Raw genomic sequence first — 22,080 nt, 5'->3', positions numbered from 1 at the left:
CTCTGCTGTGGTGGCCCGTGCTGAGTTTCTCTAGCTCAGGTGTGTGATGCTGCAGGCCGAAAACTGTGGTGGACTTCTGAAGAATGCTGTGGGCACCTGCCAATGCTGCTGGTCCCACTATGTCACCGTCACACAGGGAGCTGTGAGTCATCTGGACAACTATGGAGGCAGGAAAAGGCCTCTTCAGCTACTGCCCACAGCTCTGCAGCCTCCAGGTCCTTGCCGGGCAGGGGTGAGTGGCAGCTGACCAGGCCCCACGACTCCTCATGTTCTTATCTGGGCTACTCCACTCATTTGTTCCTGTTGGCTCCTAAAGTCGTTTTAGGCTCATGACCACCCGGTATGTGGACACTCGGGAGTTGAGCCAGAATCAAACCAGGACTTCTAACAAGTCCTGAGTGCCTGGATCACGCATTGCAGTGTACGAGCAGAGATGTGGGGTACAAATGACCCCAGCAGGGATTTACATTCAGCAGACACTCTCTGTCTTACCTAGGAAGAGACAGACACTTGAGCTGCTTGTATATTCATAAAGGAAGGTCCCAGGAGCCAAGGTGTGGGGGCGTGAAGGCAGGAGAGCTGGGACAGCACCCTGCAGCAGTTATATGTCCAGAGAACTTCAGGATTATTCCTGTGTGCCCCAACAGGACTCTGGGTAGGGGGTATCATGTCCCTTATATCCTGTCCTGACCCCACATCTGTGGTTTCTGCAGCAGAGCTGGGGGTTGCAGGCGTGTGGACAGCCCTTCTGGGCTCCCTCTCTCCTGGTCCCACACAGACTTCCCTCTTCTAAATCCTCTTCGAAGGCTGGTGCTGGACTCTCCCACATGTCTGTGCTCAGAAGACAGCTCCTGAGCACTCAGCCCTTCCTGCCACAGAAATGTCTCTGGCCTAAGTGGCTCAGAGGAAGGGGAACAATCTTGGCCTGGGAGAAGCATCGCCCTGCAGCCTGACTCGTCTCCAGAGAGCCATAAATGCTCATGTTCCTCAGGCAGCTGGTGGTTCTTAGTCCACATTAGCGTCCATTTCCTTCACTAATGACCACTTCCCTATAATTGAATTTGGAATTATAAGACCTTAAGGTTGGGAAAACACATTTCCAACAGGAACGTTCTCCAGCACCAATGGTCTCTCCCGATCCTAAAACAACCACTATTCCTGGACACCACACGAGGTCCACTTTCATCTTAATTATGGCCAGAGGATCTCCAGGAGGTCTATATTTGGAAATAAGAAGTTGCCATTTTCGAGTATCTCTTCTGTGCCTGGCTCTCTATGTATCTGACTTCGGACCCCCAGATACGACCAGGCCCCACGATTCCTCATGTTCTTATCTGGGCTACTCCACCCATTTGTTCCTGTTGGCTCCTAAAGTCATTTTAGGCTCATGACCGCCTTGTATGTGGACACTCGGGAGTTGAGCCAGAATCAAACCAGGACTTCTAACAAGTCCTGAGTGCCTGGATCAGGCACTGCAGTGTACGAGCAGAGAGCAGAGATGTGGGGTACGCATAACCCCAGCAGGGACTCACATTCAACAGACACTCCCTGTCTTACCTAGGAAGAGACAAACATTTGAGCTGTGTGGATATTCATAAAGCAAGGTCCCAGGAGCAGCTAGGGTCATGAGCCCTATTGCACACATGAGAAAACAGAGGCTGAATGAGGCTGAGCTGCACCAGGTCATGGTGCTGGTGTCCGAGTGTCCAGGACAGCATCCTGAGGGGCCAGGGCACTTTGAGAAGAAGGAGTTAATTCACAAATGGAAGAAAAAAGGCTAAAGAAAGCAAACCAAAACATAAAGCGGAAACACCTCCAATGCCTAACCAGAGAGCAATTAAGTATGTTACAGTGAGAGGCGTCACGTGCAATTTTGCAACTAGTAAAAATACAGCATAGCTATGACCACAGCCAAGTGCTCCTGACGTGCTTTGACGTGAAGCAGCCAGAGAATGACTGCACTTTCTAAATGAGCACAGAGGGTATGTGTAGGAAAAGTGGCAGGGGATAAATACACTAAGCATTTTGGTGGCAGAGTTGGCACTGGATGTATCTCCTGAGCGCCTCCACGTGTGGGCATTTAGCACCATTAGAAAAGGAAAAGGAGAGAAAATGAGAGCTGATGATTAGCACTGTATGCTGAGGGGGTAGGTGAGTGGTTCAGTGTGGACAGCTGGTGGGGCTGGGGGCTGACGCAGAAGTGTCCTGTGGGGACCATGACTCAAGCGTGAGTCAGGAGGAGCTTTTGTTCCTGGCAGGGTGCTCGGTGGTGGGAGATTCGTGGGCAGCAGGAAACACATCTTCTTAGAACTGTTCTGTGCTGGACTCTTCGTTCAACTGTTGGCATGGATCCTTAGCCTCAATCCCACTCTCCTTGGATCTCAGTAAATTATAGGCCCTAAGTAATCAGCATAAATGAACTGTCTGTATTTTCAAAGCTGTGCTGCCTATTCACCTGCCAGCCTGGAGTTTGAACTGTCTGTCCCACCTGTTGCAGGCAGCTATGGAGCCAGGTGGGCTAGAGGAAAACTCTGTGGGCCCAGACACCGGCTATGGCTCCCATGGCTGGGGAATAGACATGGCCTTGGAGTATGATTAAATTAGGTGAAAAAAATTTTTGATTTGGTGCATTGTACTCCACCCCTGAGCGCCACCCAAACCCCTAGTGAAAGTCCCAATTCCAGTTCTTCTCTTCTCAACCCCACAGTGCTACTTTCATCACCTGCGATGTCTGTGCTGAGAAACTGTTGGGGGCTGCCGCTGAGGCTTGGTTCCTCTTCCAGGATTCAAATTCTAACCACTGAATTCCAAATGGTTGTTGAAACAGTGGTGGGTCTACAGGGCTGCGCTGACTCTGTGAAGCATGGAAATTCACATTGTGTCATCTTTAAAACCAGGGTGTATCACAGATGCCATCCCAGCAGCCGGCGGCCAGAGTGCACTTCTGAGTCAGGTGAGGGCCTCCATGGGAGGCGGTTCTGCATGCTGTCCCTGGATAAGAAGGTGCTGTGCCTGCTGAGGACACCCAAGTGACCAGGAGGAGACAACCGGGAAGCAGCATCTGGTGAGAAGGCAGGGGGGCGACCACTCCACCAGCACGCCTCCCCTTCCTTCGTCTGGGTCCAGGAGACACGACAAATGCACATGTCCAACCGAGTCCCAAAGGACTCTAATGACGGAAAGGATGCTCATGGTGCCGAGCGGGCACATGGTAGCTGGCAGAGGTTTTTTTCTGTGATACATAAAGCAATGGCCTTATAGCCAGCGGTATCCAGGAGTAAGCGACAGTGATAAAGTGGGCACAGCAAAACCCAGTGCAGTGCAGACGCTGTCCAGGCACTCGATGGAGCAGCAGGCAGCCGCTGCACAGAGGACGACACTGAGGGAAAGGTGGTGAAGTGCCCCTGGGCGGCAGAGCCAGGCTGCAGGCCACCGCCCGGCTCCCAGCACCCCACACACTGTCTTCCTGGGCACGGGTCCCAACAGGGCTCCGGTATGTGGTGCAGTGAAAGAGCTTGTGACAGCGGAGGACAGACACCCTCCTCAAAGTGGCCGTCTGCAGAGGGAAGTGGGCACCAGAAGTTGGGGGCTACGGTGGGAAGATGTGAGCTTCAACTCAACTTCCAAAGATGCTGCTCAGTTTTAAACCATGCAAATTCTCATCCACTTAAAAACACATCACCTACCATGGCCAGTGGCTCTACCTTTCCCTCCCAATCTGGCAAACAGCAGCATGTGAGGGCTTTGGGCCCGAGTGAGACATCTTCCTGGGGTTTAATGCATGCACTGACCCAGATGAGAGCAACCGCAGGGCATAAAGAGTTGTACTGCAAGCCTGAATGAAAGGGCCGCCTGGCTGTCTGGCCAGGGCACAGGGCTCCCAGCAGCAGCAGATGTTCCACGGTGCCTGGTCATCACTGGGCTGCGTGTGTTCAACACACATGAGCAACCACTGTCCGCAGGGAGTGCAAATGCAGTGATAAAGTCATGAGAACTGTCAATGATGATGCGCCAATGAAAAACAACTCCTGGAAGCTCTTTTAATTAAACACTCAGCTGTCCAGCAGAGCTGTTTTTAAATATAAAATGCAGCCCTGTGGCCTCTTCTCTCCCTGCCTCCCACCCCTTTGCTCAGGCAACTGAATTCTCATTGGTGATTAAAAAAAAAAAAAATTCATAAGACAGGGTACAGCTGGTCATGCCTCCAGCAAGATGTCAGATTCTGCCTCACAAAATTAATTGCACCTAATTAAGCCGGGTCATTGGCATGACTGTAAAGCCAGGCTACTTATTAGACAAAGAAGATTTCACAAATACCAATTTGCTTTTGTTTCAGGTTTGTGAAAGAGAAGACTTGCTTACCTAATAAAATATGTTTTGTCATTTTCATTTTATTACTCTGCAAAAGATCCACTTTAAATCTTTCATTGCTTTGAGAAATTGTGCAATATTTTAGAATACTTAAGGTAATTCTTGCAAGAGGGCATAAAAGAAGGTGGACTTTCTATAGATTGCCCAAAGACTTTCTGAAAACTACAAAGAAGGCACTGGTAAGCTACAACAGGTAATGACATGTACCTGGAGCTACCTACCTGAAGGGTTTTTTTTTTTTTTTTTTTTTTTTTTAAGCAAATTATTAGCACACATGAATGAGACTGATGTGAAGTTTTAAAGATATGCCATGTGTGATAGACAGGTGGCATGAGTGAGTACCTGTTTCCAGATGCCAGAGACAGCTCAAGCACTGAAACAGGTCCACCTCCTCCTCACTTGGGCGGGGCAGACCTGACCACTCTGCTAACTCCTTCTGGTGCACTATGCAACATACTATTTTCAGAGACAAGAGGGTGCACTCCTTTCCTGGCAGAAGGAAGAGCTGGTCCCACCTGGGATTGCATAATGTGTTACACGTGCAGTTCTCCCATTTGAAGTCCATGGACCCTGTTTCTTTAACACCTCTAGGAGTGGTGCCGTTGGCCTAGCTGGCAACACCTCTCTGGGCCATGTGGCCCCTGCATCCAGTGCTGCTGCCCAAGGGCAGGAAGAAGGCAGGTTTCGACAGTCTGACTTCTTCAGCCTGGCACCCATAAACCTAAGGCCAGGAAAGCAACGTTTTGTGATGAGGGGAACTGACATTGGAGCCAGCTGCTCAGGGCTGTCTGGGAGCCTGCGTCTCACATGGTCAGCATTGGAGGGAAGGGTGCAGCCTGGCCACAGCAGCCCAGGCACACCTGGAAAGGAGACCATGCTGCCCTGTGTTCATGCACAGGCACGTAAGGAGCACGTGTCTTGGGGTAAGGTAAGAAGAGTGGGGATCGGAGCTATGTTGCTCCTCAGAGGAAAGGAGAATGCAGAAGGCAGGGCAGGTCTTCTCTAGGATGCAGGTCGGGTCGCCATGTTGATAATGGGGGCTTCCTGGGTGTCCGTTACTAATGACCAGATTGCTTTTTGTGCCCTCACAGCAGCAAGACTGGTTTCTACTTCCTCAATGACACCAAGCTGCACAAACTCTGGCACCCAACAGAGGATGTTAACTGACCATTAATTTGGCTGATAAAAAAATTTATAGGAAGTATGAAAACAGTAAAAAGGATATTTATTTTTTTCAAGACTATAACTAAACGTAGAATTTCTTAGAGACCTTGTTTCTCATTGCCTTTTAAGTTTCTCACATGCTTTTACTTTTGTTGTTGTTGACGTTGTTGGGACAGGGCCTGCTGAGTGGCCTAGGCTGGCCTGGAACTCACGATCCTTCTGCACCAGCACCCTGAGTTGTGGGGATTACAGGCGTGCACCACCACACCCGGCTGGTTGCTCTTGTTAAAGAAGAAAATGGCAGGATTACACAGGCTCAGCTTGAGAGGCCGATTCTGTACGGGTTAGCACACATAAAAAATATGACAAAAAATGACACCCCTTACATTTGCCACAGTTGGGTACAGCCAAATTTAATTAGCTGAGTTATGAAGCGCTATCGAACATTTCCTTGCTGCGGTTGAAGGCATGAAATGTCTTTATGGGATTACTGTAAGCTGAGCTTATGTTGAGCGGCTTGTCACTCTTACAAAGTACTCGAGGAGAGAGTACCATCTAGAGAAGCCCAGTGCACTGAGACCTGCACTCCACCATGGAGAACCCATGCTGGGAGTGCAGCTCCATGTCCCCCGAGTTCCCTGACCCCTCCTGAGTCCTCATGTGCTGAGCGTGAGAGGGGCTGTGCATGGGAAACCACATTGCACCCCAGTCACTGCAAGGATCCCTGCTCACCTCGGCGGGCCCGGCCTTCACAAGCAAGCCAGATTTCAGAATCTATTATGTGGCCAATTAACGAAACCCCAGCTTCATTTAAAATCGTGTCTTGAGCTCTTCAGAGTAGTGAACTACTGTAGGATTTAGGTTCTGACTTGGAGCTAACTGAGCTCTGGTGCATTTAGCAGCAGCACCTGGTGAGCTCTATCCAGCCTTCTGTGAGCAAGAGGCAAGGCACTCACTGCCCACCCAGTGAGGAGCTTCAGTCTGTAACTCAGTAGCAGAAATCAAGGGATGGAGAAAGTGGGCTCTCCAAAGGCAGGGAGCCTTACTGAGCATTTTCCTGCTATATTATTACTAATGAGGACAATTAGTCTTTGCAGATTTTAAATTCACAAAGATAAAAAAAAAAAAAAAAAAAAAAAAAAAAACCTGAGGGGGATCCAAAAAGTCATGGTGTTCTTGCAGAGGATGAGCTCATCCCACAATGTGGAGATGAAAACCTCTGAAGGAACAGGATGTAAATAATCATCCTTATGGTGAGTCCCCACACAGCTCATCCCAGCTACTGTGGGACACGTGTTGAGTTGGTGAGCTGAGTCTGCAGAGGGCAGATGACTCAGGGGGCGTTCAGTGCTGCTCTGCCAGAAGCTCCGGTGGCTCTTAGGGGAAGTGCAGGGTGGCACAAGGAGGGGAAGTGGGGCGGAGGTGCTGGGCAACCAAGGTACCCCAACCCCCTCTTGGAGATGCTCTGCTCATACTTGGAGTTTGGCAGGGCATTTACTTGAGATGATATTGAAAGCCTTCATGAGAATGAACCACAGCACACTGAACATAGGAAACAGGCTCCCTTCTGAAATCCTACTTAGAACAATGGACGTCGACAAAGAGTCCCTGGGGTTCAGGAAGAAAACAGAAGCTGAAAGGCAGATGCAACAGCTGTGTCTGACATGTAACCTCCAACCTAACCATGGCCTCAGGAGGCTGGTGGAGCCAGCGCGTGCAGGTGCCCTGGAACCCTGGAAATGCTCTGAAGCCAAGGGTGCACTGAGCACAAGGAAGGGCTGCCCCTGAGTATCACAGAGAACTGCCACCTTCCCTGCCCTCCTGGGGCTGGGCAGTCAGGAGGTTCACTGCCCTGAGTGGTGAATCACAGGAGCTCTGGATTGGGCATACCTAAGCATAGCAGAGGTGGCAATGAAGTGCCTGACTGACATCTATGCCTACTTGTCATAGACTATATGAAAGATGGCACAGTTTTAACATACACACACACACACACACACACACACACACACACACACATACACCAGTGATTGAACTTAGGGGTACTCAACCACTGAGCCACAACCCCAGGCCCATTTTGTATTTTATTTAGAGACAGGATCTCACCGAGTTGCTTAGCACCTCACGGTTGCTGAGGCTGAGATCTTCCTACCTCAGCCTCCCCAGCTCCTGGGATTACAGGTGTGTGCCACTGAGCCCAGCTCTCATTTCTTAAGCCACTACACCCATATACTAAAACCAGACAAATATGTTATAAGAATGAAAAAGATCTATGTAAATCATGAATATAAATGTAACAATCCTAAACCAAAAATAAACAAAATCCAATAGTGTCTAAAAAATGATAACTCCCTTAAAACAAACTTAGGTCTATATCAGGTATGCAAAGATGGTTTAATATTTTGAAAATCTATATGTGCAATCTGGATAGAGCTGAACGATAAAATCATCTCAACAGATGCTAAATACCCGTTTGATAAAAATTATTTGAAAATTGTTGATAGATGGAAACATCATTAAGGAGAAACATTAAACATAAAACTAACATCATCCTAAGGGGGGAGAAACAGTAGAATTATTCCATTTAACATGAGAAATGAGCTAAGAATTCTATTTTAGTCAGCTGTAACCAAAACACTTGGCAAGAGCAACTTAGAGGAGGAAAAGTTTACTTGAAGCTCATTTTCTTTTTCAGAGGTTCAGCCCATAGATGGCCATCATTGCTCTGGGCCCAAGGTGAAGCAGCACAGCATGGGCGAAGGGACCAGCAGACAGAGGCCGCTCAGTTACAGGCATCAGGAAGCAGAGAGAGCAAGAGGAATGGAGCCACATGGAAGCTGAACCCTTTCAAGGCAGTGACTCACCTTCTCCAGTCATGCCCAAGGTGCCTACAGCAAGCACCCAGTAAGTCCATTCAAACCAGGATGGACCAAAGAAGTTACAGCTCCCCAAGTCCAATCATTTCACTATTCCTACAACAATAGGAGCTTTGGGGAAGAACTCACATCCAAACCATAGCAGATTCCAAATACTACTGTTTCTAGTCCTTGCTGTATAGGAGTTCCTACCAAGAGCAAAAGAAACAAAGAAGTAAACAAATAAGGCTGCCATGATGCATGCACAGTGCTAGTGTTTCCAAAGTCCAGACTTTACAGATAGCTTTATTAGGACTGACAGGAAAGCTGAGTAATAGGAGCAGGAACACAAAGTGGCTGGGCAGGGGGCTTCTACAAAGGTAGCTGTACTTCTGATGCCAGCAGCAAGTGATGCTTGCTGAGATATCAGAGAACAAGTGTCTAGGAATCAATACAAAAAAAAAGATGCACAGTCCCTCCAAATGAAAAGTTACAAGACCTAAGAAATATTCAAAAATATTTAAATAAATGGAGAGACAGACAATGTTTATGGATAGGAGAACTAAATATTGTGAAAATATAATCCTTCTTAAGTTGATCTTGGACTCAAAGATCTTGCTTAACTTAATTGGATAATTCAGAACTTATATGAAGGAATGAAAAAACAGGATTAGGCACGTACTTCTGAAGAAAAAGAATGTGGAGAGGAACTGGCCTGTCCAGATGCCAGGACTTATTTTGAAGCTATGGTGATTAAGAGCATAGTTTTGGTGCAGGAAAATAAGGGCAATGAGACGATGACCACAAGAGGGAACAGGAGAGATTAGGCTTCTCTCCCATACCACAGTAATAGATCAACTCCCCCTTGGTTATAGACTTTTAAAGTCAAGGCTTTAAAAGGTCTTGGTAGAAAATGTAGTGAATATCTATTGAATCTTAGGGTAGAAGAAAATTTCTTGTACAAGATATTGACAGCATTGCCTAGAAAATAAAATTTGGGTGTAATTAATGGTATTAAAATCAAGGATGGCTGGGTGTGGTGGCACATGCCTCCTACCTCAGCCTCAAACTCAGGAGGCTGAGGTAGGAGGAGCACAAGTTTCAGGCCAGCCTCAACAAATTAGTGAGACTCGGTCTCAAAATAAAAAAGACTGGGGATGCAGCTCAGTGGTAGAGCACCTCTGATTTAATCCCCAGCACTGAAAAAAAAAAAAAAAATCAAGATTTCATGGTCATAAAACACACAATAAAGAAGTGAAAAACAAATCACAACTTGGGAAGTGACTTTTGGAAAGGAGAGTGTATTAAAAACTAGTGTGATGACTAAAGAACTTCCAGAAGTCAGTAAGAAGGCACAAAGAATACAACAGAACACCAGATGTAAGACCCAAGCAGATATTTCCCAGAAGAGAAAACAAAATGCAGCTGATAAATGCAGTGGTGTACATTTTAGAGCTGACCAATCAACAGCAATCTAAGAGCAGCTGGAGTGTCAAGTGTCGGAAGGGCCCGGTGCACAGGCTCTCTGGCATGCTGCTGGAAGAAGGGTCACTCGTGGTGACCTTGCTGGAAATGGCCTCAGCAAGCCCTTTCCTAGCAGGTTCAATCACAGGCTACACCAAAGAAAGGCCTACACATGGAGCAAGCCACAGCCCTGGGGTGCAGCAGTAGTACCCTCACAAGAGCAGCCCACATGCAGCATGGTGCCACCGCAGAGGAGCAGCTCCATCAACAGTACTGTCCCTCTGCGAACCACACAGCAGTCACCCTGCACAGCAGGCAGCTCTTAAATCAGATGGTTATTCAAGATAAAAACTAAGAAGCTTAGCATTTTCTTTAGAGAGAAATAGTGGAAGAAACAGCTAAGGAATTAAGTTATTTCTTCCGGAGAAGGGAGAAAGTACCTGTGTATATCTATGCCTAAGTATAAATGTATTGTGTCATACATGCACCACTCGTATGTACACTTGTAGATACGTGTGTGCACATGCTGGATTCTACAAACAGCTGCTGAGCGTTCAGGCGGGGCTTCCAGGTGAAGGCATTTTGGCACTTTGGGGACATCAGCAATAGCAGACATCTTCGTACAGCATACAGTACAGTCCAATCCCCCTTTCATAAAAAAGAGGGAAAATGAGGTGTGTCAAACAAAGATGAATCGGCCTGGGATGGACCTACAGGTCCAGGTTCCTGGGCTGGACGCTCCCTGTCATGTCCCACCTGCAGAGGAAAGAGTTTCCCCAAGGCCTGGGGAAGCCTGAGGGCTCAGCTCTGCTGTGACATGTGGGACCATTCTTTATCAGTCTTGAGACTGGCTACACACCCCAGTGAGGGAGATGCCTTTGCACCTTAAAGCTAGCTAGAGCTCCTGCCTGTGCATAATAGCCTGCAGGGCCTAGATAGTGCACACTAGAGTGAGCATGTCCACATTCTGGTTCTGCTGGGTTAGATGGCTCTCTGGGGACCAAGCCTAGCCTACTAACAGCCAGATGAATAAATAAATGCAGGCCAACATTAAGACGCCCAGTTCTGGCCTCACATGAAGCAGACAGCGGAAATCTGTTGGCGGGATGAAGGCATGAACACTCTCATTTGCCTCTAGCTCTGGCTACAGGTGGTAAATATATGTGGTGTTTACACAGGATACATTTGCCCAAAAGCAGACTGAGAGAAGCAGACACTGGGGGTGGGAGTCAGGGAACACTGACGGGTGGGTCTTCAGTTACCATCTTTCTTGGAAACATGTTCTAAGTGCTTGCATCCCTTGGATGCATTTGGCATGATTTTGTTGACTGTCTACCTCTTTGTTAACCAGAGTAGACTATGGAGTGTCAGCATGAACCTCCACTGTGAGCATCTTAGAAATACAGAATCTCTGGCCCCACTAAGACCTAATGAATCAGAGATGTCCCCCTGACACAGCGCCTGAGGACTCGTGGAGGGAGCCAGCTGGAGTTGGAGAGGCTCTGCCCTACAGCCCCGTGTCCTGCATAAAGCTATAATCTACACGCACTTTATTTAGAATTAAGAGTTATGCAAGTTACCAGTCATATCCTGAAATAAATTATGATAAGCAGGTAAGGATAGCATAACAGAGGAAAACCGCCTGGAGGACAGGCTGAGACGCTGATGAACTGCCAATGATCAAAGTGGGAGCTGCAGGTCTGTCACCAGTGCTGGCTGCTATCACAGGTACTGGGTGGTTCTGGGTGCCTTGGGGCTGCCTTCTGGGGATTCTAGTGCTCTGCCACCTGTTGTCTTAGGCATTTGCCAGCATACCCAAGAGTGTGGCTTGACCCCTGCATCAGTCTGCAAGGTCAGCGCCATCTACAGGAGTGAAATAGCAAACTCTGACCTTCAGCCACTGGGCAATGCACCACAAGGAGCAACATCAAGAGTACCAACCAGCAGCTGGGGAAGGTCTGCCTAGAACCAAGGATGCCAGCACTGTGGGAAACAGCCGCCCAGATGAGGGGCTTCTGCTGATATGGAGCTGGGCGGAGATTGCGGTCGGGATGGACCCACCCAGGGCACTCACCGGGAGGAGAGGCTGGGCTTGCCGCTCCTGCTGCAGCTGGTGTAAATTCCTGGGCCATCGTCGAAGCAGCTTCCGAGCGCCAGCTTCTGTCTGATAGACTCTCTCTCATTTTTCTGTGCCTGAAATTTCAAGAGAATAAAAGATGTTGATGAGCAGGCAGAGGCATCCCGAGCTCAAGCAGCCCAGCGTGCCAAGCTTCTCAGAACTGTGTTGCTAGAGGAGTAAGGGGAAGGGCTGCGACTCAGAACATATGAATTACTGGAAGCTGAAACCAAACCTCTGGCTCCAGGCTCCACTCTTCAGAGCCCTTTGTGGTCGCAGCCGGGAAGCAGGACCCTGCTGCTAAGTGCCCGTCACTGGGACAAAGCTGAGCACCTGGCTCTGTGACCTTTCTTCCCACCTGCTGGGTGCAGGGAAAGCCATGGAGGTCAGCACGCTCTCCTAAATTCAGTCACTTGATCTCCTCCTTTCCTCCCATTCCCTTCAGCCCACGTCTTCTAGGGCACAAACGTGGGTCAGCTCTTTGGCCAGTACCCACTAGCCTCATGAGCTGGTGATAGCCACAGCAAAGGGTGGCCCAGGCCAAGGCCAAGAGGCAAATGGTGCCCGCCTACAGCACGCCCAGGTCCAGCTGGGGACCCTGGCCAGGTCTAGAGTGTGAGAAGCTGGAGACAAAGCGGCCAGTGTGTGTGGGAGGAGCTGGTCAACACAGTGCTGTGACCCCTGAATGTGTTTCCAGTACCAGCTTCCATGTAAAACCTCACCTGGCCAACTTTCAACCCTTTAACAATGGGGAAGAAGAGTAGAAGGTGTTTCTTTAGTTTGAAAACTAGTGAGAAAGCAAACACGGTGCGGTAGAAACCCCAGGCCCGGGATGAGAAGGGGTTCTGTTCTGGTTGGGGATGGTGTCCTAAGCAGGAACTCAAGGCTACCTGAGCAACTCCTATTAAAACATTTGGTAAGGGAGCCCGGAAGGTGAGACGGGGGATGCTTGAGGGAGCCTGGGAAATGACTGGGTTCACCAAGGGAGATAGTCAGGCAGCCAGGGTACTGTCCCAGGTGATCACTGGTCACACATGGCCATGTGCATTTAAATCTAATGGTCAATCAATCACAATTAAATCCAGATCCTTAGTCAACATGGCCTCTTTTCAAGAGCTCAGCGGTCATTGGAGCTGGTGGGCCTGATACTGGACAGCACCGAGAGAATCACGACAGTGTGGTCCCTCGGGGACAGGGTTCCCAAGCTCCAGCTCTGACAGCTCGGCCATTCATCCTGCAGGCCTCTAATCCAGGTCCCCAGCTCTAGCTCCAAGGGTCAGTGGGCTTGAGGACTGGCTCAGAGAAGGCTCACATCTCCTTTGCTTCTCTCCAGCACCATCCAGTCCTGGGCCTCAATGCATTGTGCTTAGCTGCCCTGTTTAGCATGCTCTGAACACTCACAGTTGGTGAGAATGCCTGTCTGTGCAGACGGCCGCATAACCCAGGAGCGCTTGGGTGTGTGGAGCTAGAGGGAACGGCTACTACACAGATTGCTCCCAGATGTGATACTGACTCACCTTGTTTGCTGAGCAGGATGGCTCTGGGCCCTGGAAAGTGACCTAAGGATGCAAAGGGAAGCAAGATGCCTTCCATCCCAGTGGCCACTTGCCATTTTTACTGCTGGGAACCGTAGTTAAAGCAAAGCACCTTCTCAGCACACAGGGCTGGCCCTGGAGACAATGAGGCCCAAGAGAAACAACACAGCATCTTCGTCAAATACAAACTACCTTCAGCAGCCTATTTCTCAATCTCTATATCAAAGAGGCCCTCACCCCATGTCCTCACCATCAGGAAACTGCAGAGCAGAGCTGAATACCCCAACACGTGAGCTCAGGGGTAACCTGAGCAGAAGACCACGTCACCATGCTAGGGGCCAACGCTGGCCCAGGCTGAGAGGCTTTGCTTCAGAGAGCATCTACCCACTGTGCCTGTGTGTCTGTCTCTGTGGCTCACTTGGCCACTGAGCTACAGACATCGAGAGGCCCCAGTGCATTGTGCTTAGCTGCCCTTGAGCACTAATGGCTTGGAGAGGACTGTTAAGCACTCTCTTTCCACCTCTCTCTCTGGATCCCACCAAACAAATCACATATGGAGAATATAAATGTCACCCGCGGTACTATCACCTAGAGACAGATTGTGGCTGACATTTGGGTATTTCCTCCGACGTTTTATCTTACGTGCTCATTTTTTTCTACTTTATAAAGTTGAGATCACACTGTTGATTGTAGCTGGAGGGTATCCCTGATATCACTTCATATTCTTTGAAAACACAGTTCTTAAGGACCACACTCACTCCCTGCTATGACGTCTCCTCCACAGCCAGCCATCTGAGCGTGTAGAAGGAACAACAGTCGGAAAGCAAGTGGCTTCACACTGGTTCTTGACACATGCCTGGAGGCTTCACGTGGACAAGCCCTGGAAGTGACTTGTCAGGTTAGCTGCGTGTGAGGACATGAGGAGTCCATCAGGCTGCTCTGGAGAAAGGCTGCTCCATGTAGCGTGAGGGGCTGCCGGCCACACACGGGCTCCCACCAAGCACGTGGAGAATGCTGCTGCTTCTAATCTGATGGGCACAGGGAGGTGTGTTTCTTTACTTCACTTTCCTGGATTCATTATCAACAGTAAATTCCTAAGTGTTTTACCTCCTCTACTTTCTTTTCTCTGAGTTCCTTACTCCTGGCTTTGCTTAGATTTCCACAAGGTCTGAGAGCATGAAGTCTTCTGTATTAAGGGTGCTTGTCCTTTGAGTTGACTGTCGGTGTTCTGTGGTCATGAGGATGGCTTGCCTCCTCCGTGACGTCACGGATATCTTGTCAGTTACCAGTTAGTTACCAGTTACCAGACCTCGTTGCGCTGCAGGGCTGAGGAGGACCAGGAACATCCGTGACGAGCTGCCCTGTTGTGGGACAGCTTTGTGACTTGTCCCACAACTTCTGCTTTCAAGTCTCAGAGCCTGAGGATGGCGAAGGGTAGCGTTATGCTGGGCAGAAGGGGCAGAGTTCAAGTCCACACTTCCAGGTGCCACTTCTCTCTGCTCTTCGGCATCAAAGAGGAAGGTGTTCAGGGTAAGGAGGTGGGGCACACCATGCTGGAGAAGTTACATGAGACTCAAGAGGACATGATGCTTCCTCAGAGGAGGACAGAACACCAGACTGCTAAACACGGCCATGCACACAACACAAGTCGCCCCCAACCACCGCTGCCTGCTTTCTTTTGGGATAAATGTGATCCCTGATGTTGCGAATAACTATGATCCAGTTGAACAGTAAAGTGCAGGTTTTTTTCTTAAGATTCAACAGGTGGAACCTAATCTTGCAGTTGCATGCACATGGATGTGAGTGTTGTATGTGTGTGATCCTGTGTGTGGTTTCAAGACCCGATGCTCTCTAGGGAACTACCCCTGCAGGGCAGTTCTGTCTTCTATCCCAAAGTCCAGAGGTGCTTCAGGGGAGGAATAGGTAGCCACAGGAAAAGGGAGAGACTGATTCAAAACAACAGTTTGGATGTACCCAGGGCAAGCACTGCCAAGTTCACTCCTAAAACAGCCTTCAGGAATAGCCACAAAAAACAACAGTGAAACACCTAGATTGACAGGGCACCAGGCAGCCAAAAGGCACCCAAGGAATAGTGGCTCCTCACTGCGAGGCAGAACGCCATATGCAGAACCCAGGGAGAGTAAAAGTCCTAAGAAAGGGGACCTTGTCCCCCACTGCGTTCTGTCCTTCCTCTCCCTGCTGCCGCCTGTGCTGAGCAGAAAGCTCAAGGTGACCCTCAAGGGGGCCTGCAAGCCAGAGCTCAGGACAAACCAGAGGACAGGGACTCAGTCTTCCCAGGGCGCCCCCTTCTGCCACAGCTGCCCAAACCTGGGAAGAACACAGGGGTGTTTAGTAAAGAAATAATGGCAAAATGTTCGCTTGGGTAGATACTGTCCAGCTCCAATCAGGACGTCCCCAAGTCCTTCCCCATGCTGTCTTCAGGACACAGTGTGTGCCTATCCTTACCCACCAGCATCATCCTCTGTCCCTCCCAGGCCCTGCTGATATGCATTGAAAGTGACAAATGGAGAAATGGGCATTTTCTGTACATTTTCATGGCTTATTTGATATACGTGCTTTTGGGGGTGGGGGCACGTGTGGGTCCTCTAGGGTTCTCAGTTTCCCTTCTGCCAGGGGTGGTATCCAGGGATGTTAGTTCCAGGATGCCCTGCAGATGCCCGGATCTATGGTGGTGCATACACGAGGTCCTGCGAAGGTTCTATATAAACTCATGACAGGCATGCCCCTGACTAATATGAGTTTAGTCAGACTAAGCCTGACTCTGAGCCAGACTCTGCACCCTGACGAGATGCTCATACGCACCTTGAAGTCACTGAACTGGGGTTCAACTTAGCTGTGCAGAAAAGCGGGCAGGAAGTGCGTGCGTGGGGGCGCACAGTGAATCGAGTACAGAGGCAGCTTCATGAAACAGTGCATCCAATAAGAAGGAGGGCTTCCGTTCCCATGGTGAGCGGGCGGAAGCAGGGAGCAGATGGACTGGGAGCAGGAAGCTGGACCAGGGTAGCGGTGGAAAACAGGAGGTGGGGGAGGACTTCCTTCTCCCAGGGCCCGCCTGGACCATCCCTGCTCCAAACATGACGTCAGCTTGTATTCCAGGGCTGCTCTGCCTGGGCTCCCTGATTCTCCTGCGCCCACTCTTGTGGCTCCAGGGCCAGTGCAGCCCACTGTCTCTGCTTAAGAAGGTCCATACTGGGTTGAGTGTGCATTCCTCACACCGCCCGGGCTGCCCGCACAGCTCTTCAGGCACAGAGTGGGTTTCTCTTTACTGAGCCGCGTCTGCTCTGCCTGGTGTTTGCCTGGAGCTGGGTGGAGCGGGTGAAGCTCATTCGTAGCAGTCTGACCTCTGCCAAGGCCTTGCAGGATGTCTGTTTTGAAGCAAGTGTTGATCCCCTGGCTTCAGTGCAATCTACTGCCTGGTGACATGTGCATCATTGCCATTAGCAGCATCCACCAGGGATGCAGCGGGCACTCTGGAGCTCCCTGTGGAAAAGCGCTCCTCCCTTAGCACGAGCAGCCACTCCTGCTTCCTGGCCCAAGAGACAGCCTTGCTCCAGCCATGACTAGCTGTATCCTGGAGTGGGAGAGTCTGAAGCTTCCAAACTTCAGGAACCAGGAGAACAGAAGTCAGTGGCAGATTTTACTCACTTTCTATGGGAAAGCAAAGAGAAACCCAAATATATATGGATGCTGCTTTCTAACTTTTCTCATGCAGATGAACCATGGGTTCGTCCTGAGAGTAAACTATGAAAACAGCATTGGATGAGAAAATGACTTGTATGTGTCTGAAAGTCAAGTGCACAGACACTTGCAGCACACAGGTCCCTCAAGTTGCTGCTTCTCACTCCATCCCGGGAGGTGCTTTTCCATCATCAGTGGAAATGACAGTTCAAAACCTCAGCACCTTCCCCTTGGGTCCCTGGGACCGAGTCTGGGCACTTCCTTCTCATTCTGTATTTCTGACACTTTCCATTCTAGATACGCATACTGCAGGCTCCAGGAAGGTCCTGATACAAGTTCCTGGGTGACACTGAGATCTCTGATGTCTGCACCCTTTCACTAATCTCCCCACAGGTGTCGGCCTGGGCTGGCCGCGGTGCTGAGCCTTCGGAGGCTATTTGCTCAGGACCAGCAGTTGTGTCCAGGAGGGCCACCCAGGGGCAGGCCTCGGGCTCACCACTCCACCTGAGAAGGGACTGGGGAGCCAGTTCAGAGGACGGATGCGTGTTCCCAGTGGCCAACTGTGAAGAGTGGGCCCGGGGTCCTCTGTGCTCTCCCATCCCATGAGGGGATGACACAAGCAGGAGAGAGGCCGTGTGTCCCCAGCACTGGCCTCTAACTGTGAAGGGCTGGGGCAAAGTCTTGACAACACCAGGTTAATGCTCAGTAGCCAGAAAAACTTCATTAAAGGTGAAGGAGCACAGAGTACACCCCTGAGGACCCCTGTGGTGGACGTGCATGGACATCAAGTCCTGCAGGGTGTTGAAACCAGGCATCTTCTTGTCCTGTGAGAACCTCGCCCCAATGCCCAGAATTGCTGGGAGCAGCCTCGGCCCCCCTCTGGCTCCTGAGGGAGATGCCTGAGGAGGCCGAGGAACCAGGGGCAGTGTATCTGCAGCTCTATTTTTACCAGGTGTCATTTTTAAAGCCTGTAAGCCCATCATGGACACTTGGTGTCACTGTCAGAAACACAAGGGCCCAGACATGGACCACGTGCTTGGCCACAGGGAGGCCGGTGTTGTCCTCAACCTCCCACCTCTGGATGCACTTGGGATCCGGGAGAGCCGGACAGCCGTGTGACAGGAAGAGACAAGGTGGCTGGCACAGCAGCGGGGCCAGGCGCAGATCTGGGGAGGCTCAGGGGACCACAGACACCAGCTCAAGTCACAGAAACTCGCTGAGCCTGCTTCTTTTTTCAGAAAGGGATAGTGATATCTGTTTTTCAGCTGCTCTAATGATTAAGTGAAATACCAGACAGAGGGCGCCTGGCACAGAGGAACTTCCTCCGCAGGAGCCAGTGCTGTGTGCCGAGGGAGGGTGAGCAGAGGGAAGGCGAGAATGGACGGCCAGAAGCGACAAGAGAGGCTGTCAGAGGCCAGCGGGGGTGGGGGGACAGAGGCTGAGCAGGGTGTGAAGGGTGCAGCCCAACCTGTGGGTATACCAAACCCATTATAGCATGTACTCCAAAATGGTGAACTCCAACTCAGTTAAAACAAGGAGCCACCTGGGTACATAAGAACAGGAGAGCCAGAAGCCTGAGGAAACTGGGTAACGAGGAGGCAGACAGGCTAGGAGAGGCTGGCAGGATCAGGTGCGACCTGTGCGTGGATAACATGGTCAGACTTAAGTCCGGTAACCTGGACCAACCCATCCCTGACACTGGCTCACTGGGGTGAGGGGGTGACATAGTGGCGAAAGCCCTGATCTTTACGCACCCGAAGCAGGATTCTGCTGTCCTGGAGAGGAGATCGCCTGGGCAAGAAGGTGCCAGAAGGCCCCAGGTGTGGCACCTTTACGGGGTCCCTGGACAGGAAGGCTGGGGCTGATGGGCTGGGAGCCGCTCCTCCTTGGGGACGTGTGCGGGGAGGGCCACGCTACGCAGGAACAGCAGCTGGTGCTCTGCTCCTGTTCACTGCAGTTTATTGCAAGCAGTCATTGCCATCCACCTTTGAAAAAAACATGAGGCGCAGCTGCGCTTCAGTTTAAATATTGTTCCTTCCAGCCTTTTAGTTTCTTCACGGGGTCCTCCCTCGTCTTTCACTGTAATTGGATGTACGACACTGGAGACAGCACCCCTGAGGGGCAGAGCCAGGCGGCTGGCTTGCCAGGCCCGGCTGCATGCCTCCCCTGCTCTCGGCACAGAGATCTGGGCTGGGCGGAGGCCAGCCTTCCGCCACACGCTGAACTACATGTCCCCGACTTCCTCTTTCTCTCTCCACTCGTGAAACTGGCATGTCCCCCACTCTGAAAAGCCTGTTGCGGTGCGTGCTGACCCTGAACTCCTCCAGCACTGTTAGCTCCTGGAGGAAAGGCCCAGCCTCCTGCTCCTGGCTCTGCAGGATTCCAGGCCCCAGGGAGGTTCTTAGTAAACCACAGACAGTGGCCTGAACCAAGAGGGAGGGTGCCTTGGGGCCAGTTATGGCTCTCCATCAGGGAGCAGGAAGGCGAGGGGCCCAACATGCACTTCAAATGTGCCAAGGCCTGTGTCGTCCCTCCTAAGCACTAGGACCCGTCTTCTGCTGCGGGAACCAGAGGTCCCTCATGAAACCTCTTCCTCACACGCAGGACCTTCCCCGAGGAAAAGGAACGGAGGCTCATCTCTTCCTTCCTCCACTTGGTGGAATCTAATTTTAGTCATCGGAAAGTGACCTTCCCCTGAAGGCTGTTTGTCTGACTTTAAAACAAACCTGCAAAATAATCCCCACACGCATGGTATTTATTAGTGAAATGGTTCAGGGAATTCTGAGGTGCCTGGCAGGGAGTGGCCTCAAGGTGGGGTGACAAGCACCACAGGGCACAAAGCAATGTAATGTTGTTAATACAAACATCTATGTGTACGCACACTTTAAACATACATGATATATTTCTATGGTGGAGAGTGAGTGTAACTTCTGAATAACACATGTGTGAGAGAGGTGTGCACTCATACGTTCTACTGACGGGTGCACGGTCACAAGGCCTGCAGACCCTGGCTTTATGGAATCTAATTTTATTTTCTACGTAGACCATCCAAGAGCAAAAACACCAAAGGAAAAACTTAGGAAAGGAAGATTCCACTTAGGGAAGGTGATTTGCATGTCAGGTAACTTTTTCCTAATCTTAACATTTTTTTTTTTTTCCTAAAAAGCCCAAGTTGCCATGTTCACTAGAAGCTCTTGATGAAATCACCCGCCATCGTGTTTCCTCCCAAGCACAAAGAAGCCTTCTTGTAACCACAACTGCAGGAACCCTGAAGCACTTGCCTGCAGAAAGCAGCAGAAGGCGGAAATGACCCAGTGGCCCTGGAGTCCGGGGTGGGGCTCGGCAGCCTGAGGACTCAACACATGCTCACAAGCTTCCCCTGGTGACCCTGCCCACCAGGCACCCTTGTGGAGGAGCCTGTGGGCCTTCTGCTGCCCCGCGAAGTGGGATGCCCAGCGTAACTGCACTTCACTCAAGTTTGTGCGCCTGCTTGTGGCTTGGGCTGGCTGACTCGGGCTGCCGTGTGGCCCAGCTCTCTCACCACAGTCATCTGGGTTCTCCCCAGTCTAAGTGGGATGACACTGTAGTGCTAGGGCCCATCCTGGAGGGTCAGCATGGACCATCTTCATGCCTCCTCAGGGAGAATCGCCCTGCACTTTCCTAGGAACAGGCTCCCAAAGGCAACTTGGCCAGTTCTCTGGGACTGAGAACAGAAAGAGCAGAGAACTCCCACCTGCTCCGAGGGTAAGTGATCTGACCCACTGAGAGCCCAAGTGTCCTCTGCACACCACGTCCAGGGCAGGGGACAGCTGAGCAGGGCTGGGGCGCCAGAACTCTGCAGACAGAGCACCCCATACCCCCTCCTTTCCTGAGGATCCCAGGCGATAGCAAATGCACAGAGCAGCATGTCAGGCCACCCACACGTCCCCTATATGTGTCCCCCCAAGGAAGGAACACGCAGCGGTCATGCTCTGAGATAAAGCACATACATTAAGGAGCCCAACACGCAGAATCTCACATGCAAGATAGCAGCTGCCGGGCTTGATGTCACTGTGCACAGGGGCCTACGGTGACAGAAGCACTCTAAGAGAACAGCTAATGATGTTTTGGTCGAATTAAAAATTCAGCAGCATGTTTTACTGTGCTATCAGGCTACATACGAACTGACACTTGCCTAAGAGAAGAAATCGTCATTTCTTGGTCCCCGAGGGCAGGGCCCCTATTCTTCACCCCATGCTACACTCAACTCTGTCAAATTCTAGGAGGGAAGGACGGTGTTTGGCCTTCTGCGGACAGAAAGTATATACTTGTAGTTCAATTTCATGACCTCAGCCATGTAACTAAAGCTATTTTTAGTTGAGCCTGTTATTACTAGACAATTACCATCCACAACATTCCCAAAATACGTTTACCAACTTTCAAAAGAAAAGACAAGCAAAGAATGAACAGATAGTGTATCAATTTTTACAAAACCCCAAACTTTTCTTGATAAAACTATGCTTTTCATTCTTAAAAATATCAAACTTTGATAGGTTAACCATTCCAGTAAGTGTTTATTTTAAGTGAACTGTCAATATATGTCATTATTAAAAAAAAATAATAATAATCTTGCTTTACACAAAAGACCCGCCTAGCTCTGAAATGCACAATAGGATCTTCTCAAGTCCACAATAAGGGCACGTATATTTTAGTCACCGCTATCACGTATTAATGAACAGAAGGTGGGAGAAGCAGAAGGAAGCGCTCTCTTGGCTTAATGTGTTTGAGTCTGTGCATTTAGTTTTCCTGGCTATATTGTGGCAGTGGCCTGGAGTGGCATTTGGCTACTCCTCAAGGGAGCTCCTTCTCCCAGTTAGAAAAATGGTCCAATTGTTTA

General features: G+C 50.2%; 1 protein-coding gene across 5 annotated transcripts in view; it reads right to left on the bottom strand.

Annotated features, from left to right (window-relative positions):
• Positions 1-22,080, bottom strand: part of Schip1 (schwannomin interacting protein 1) — a 118,681-nt gene that overhangs the window by 13,833 nt on the left and 82,768 nt on the right. For 4 of the 5 annotated variants that reach the window (XM_076867141.2, XM_076867140.2, XM_076867144.2 and 1 more), the window contains one exon: positions 11,929-12,047. In XM_076867141.2, the coding sequence (XP_076723256.1) occupies positions 11,929-12,047 (119 nt within the window). Of the gene's footprint in view, positions 1-11,924; positions 12,048-22,080 lie in introns of all 5 variants that reach the window. The other variant, XM_076867145.2, reaches the window with a different exon arrangement.

The sequence above is a fragment of the Callospermophilus lateralis genome, chromosome 10 (assembly GCF_048772815.1).
Source record: "Callospermophilus lateralis isolate mCalLat2 chromosome 10, mCalLat2.hap1, whole genome shotgun sequence".
Classification (NCBI taxonomy): Eukaryota; Metazoa; Chordata; class Mammalia; order Rodentia; family Sciuridae; genus Callospermophilus; species Callospermophilus lateralis.
This window is presented reverse-complemented; position numbering and strand designations above follow the sequence as displayed.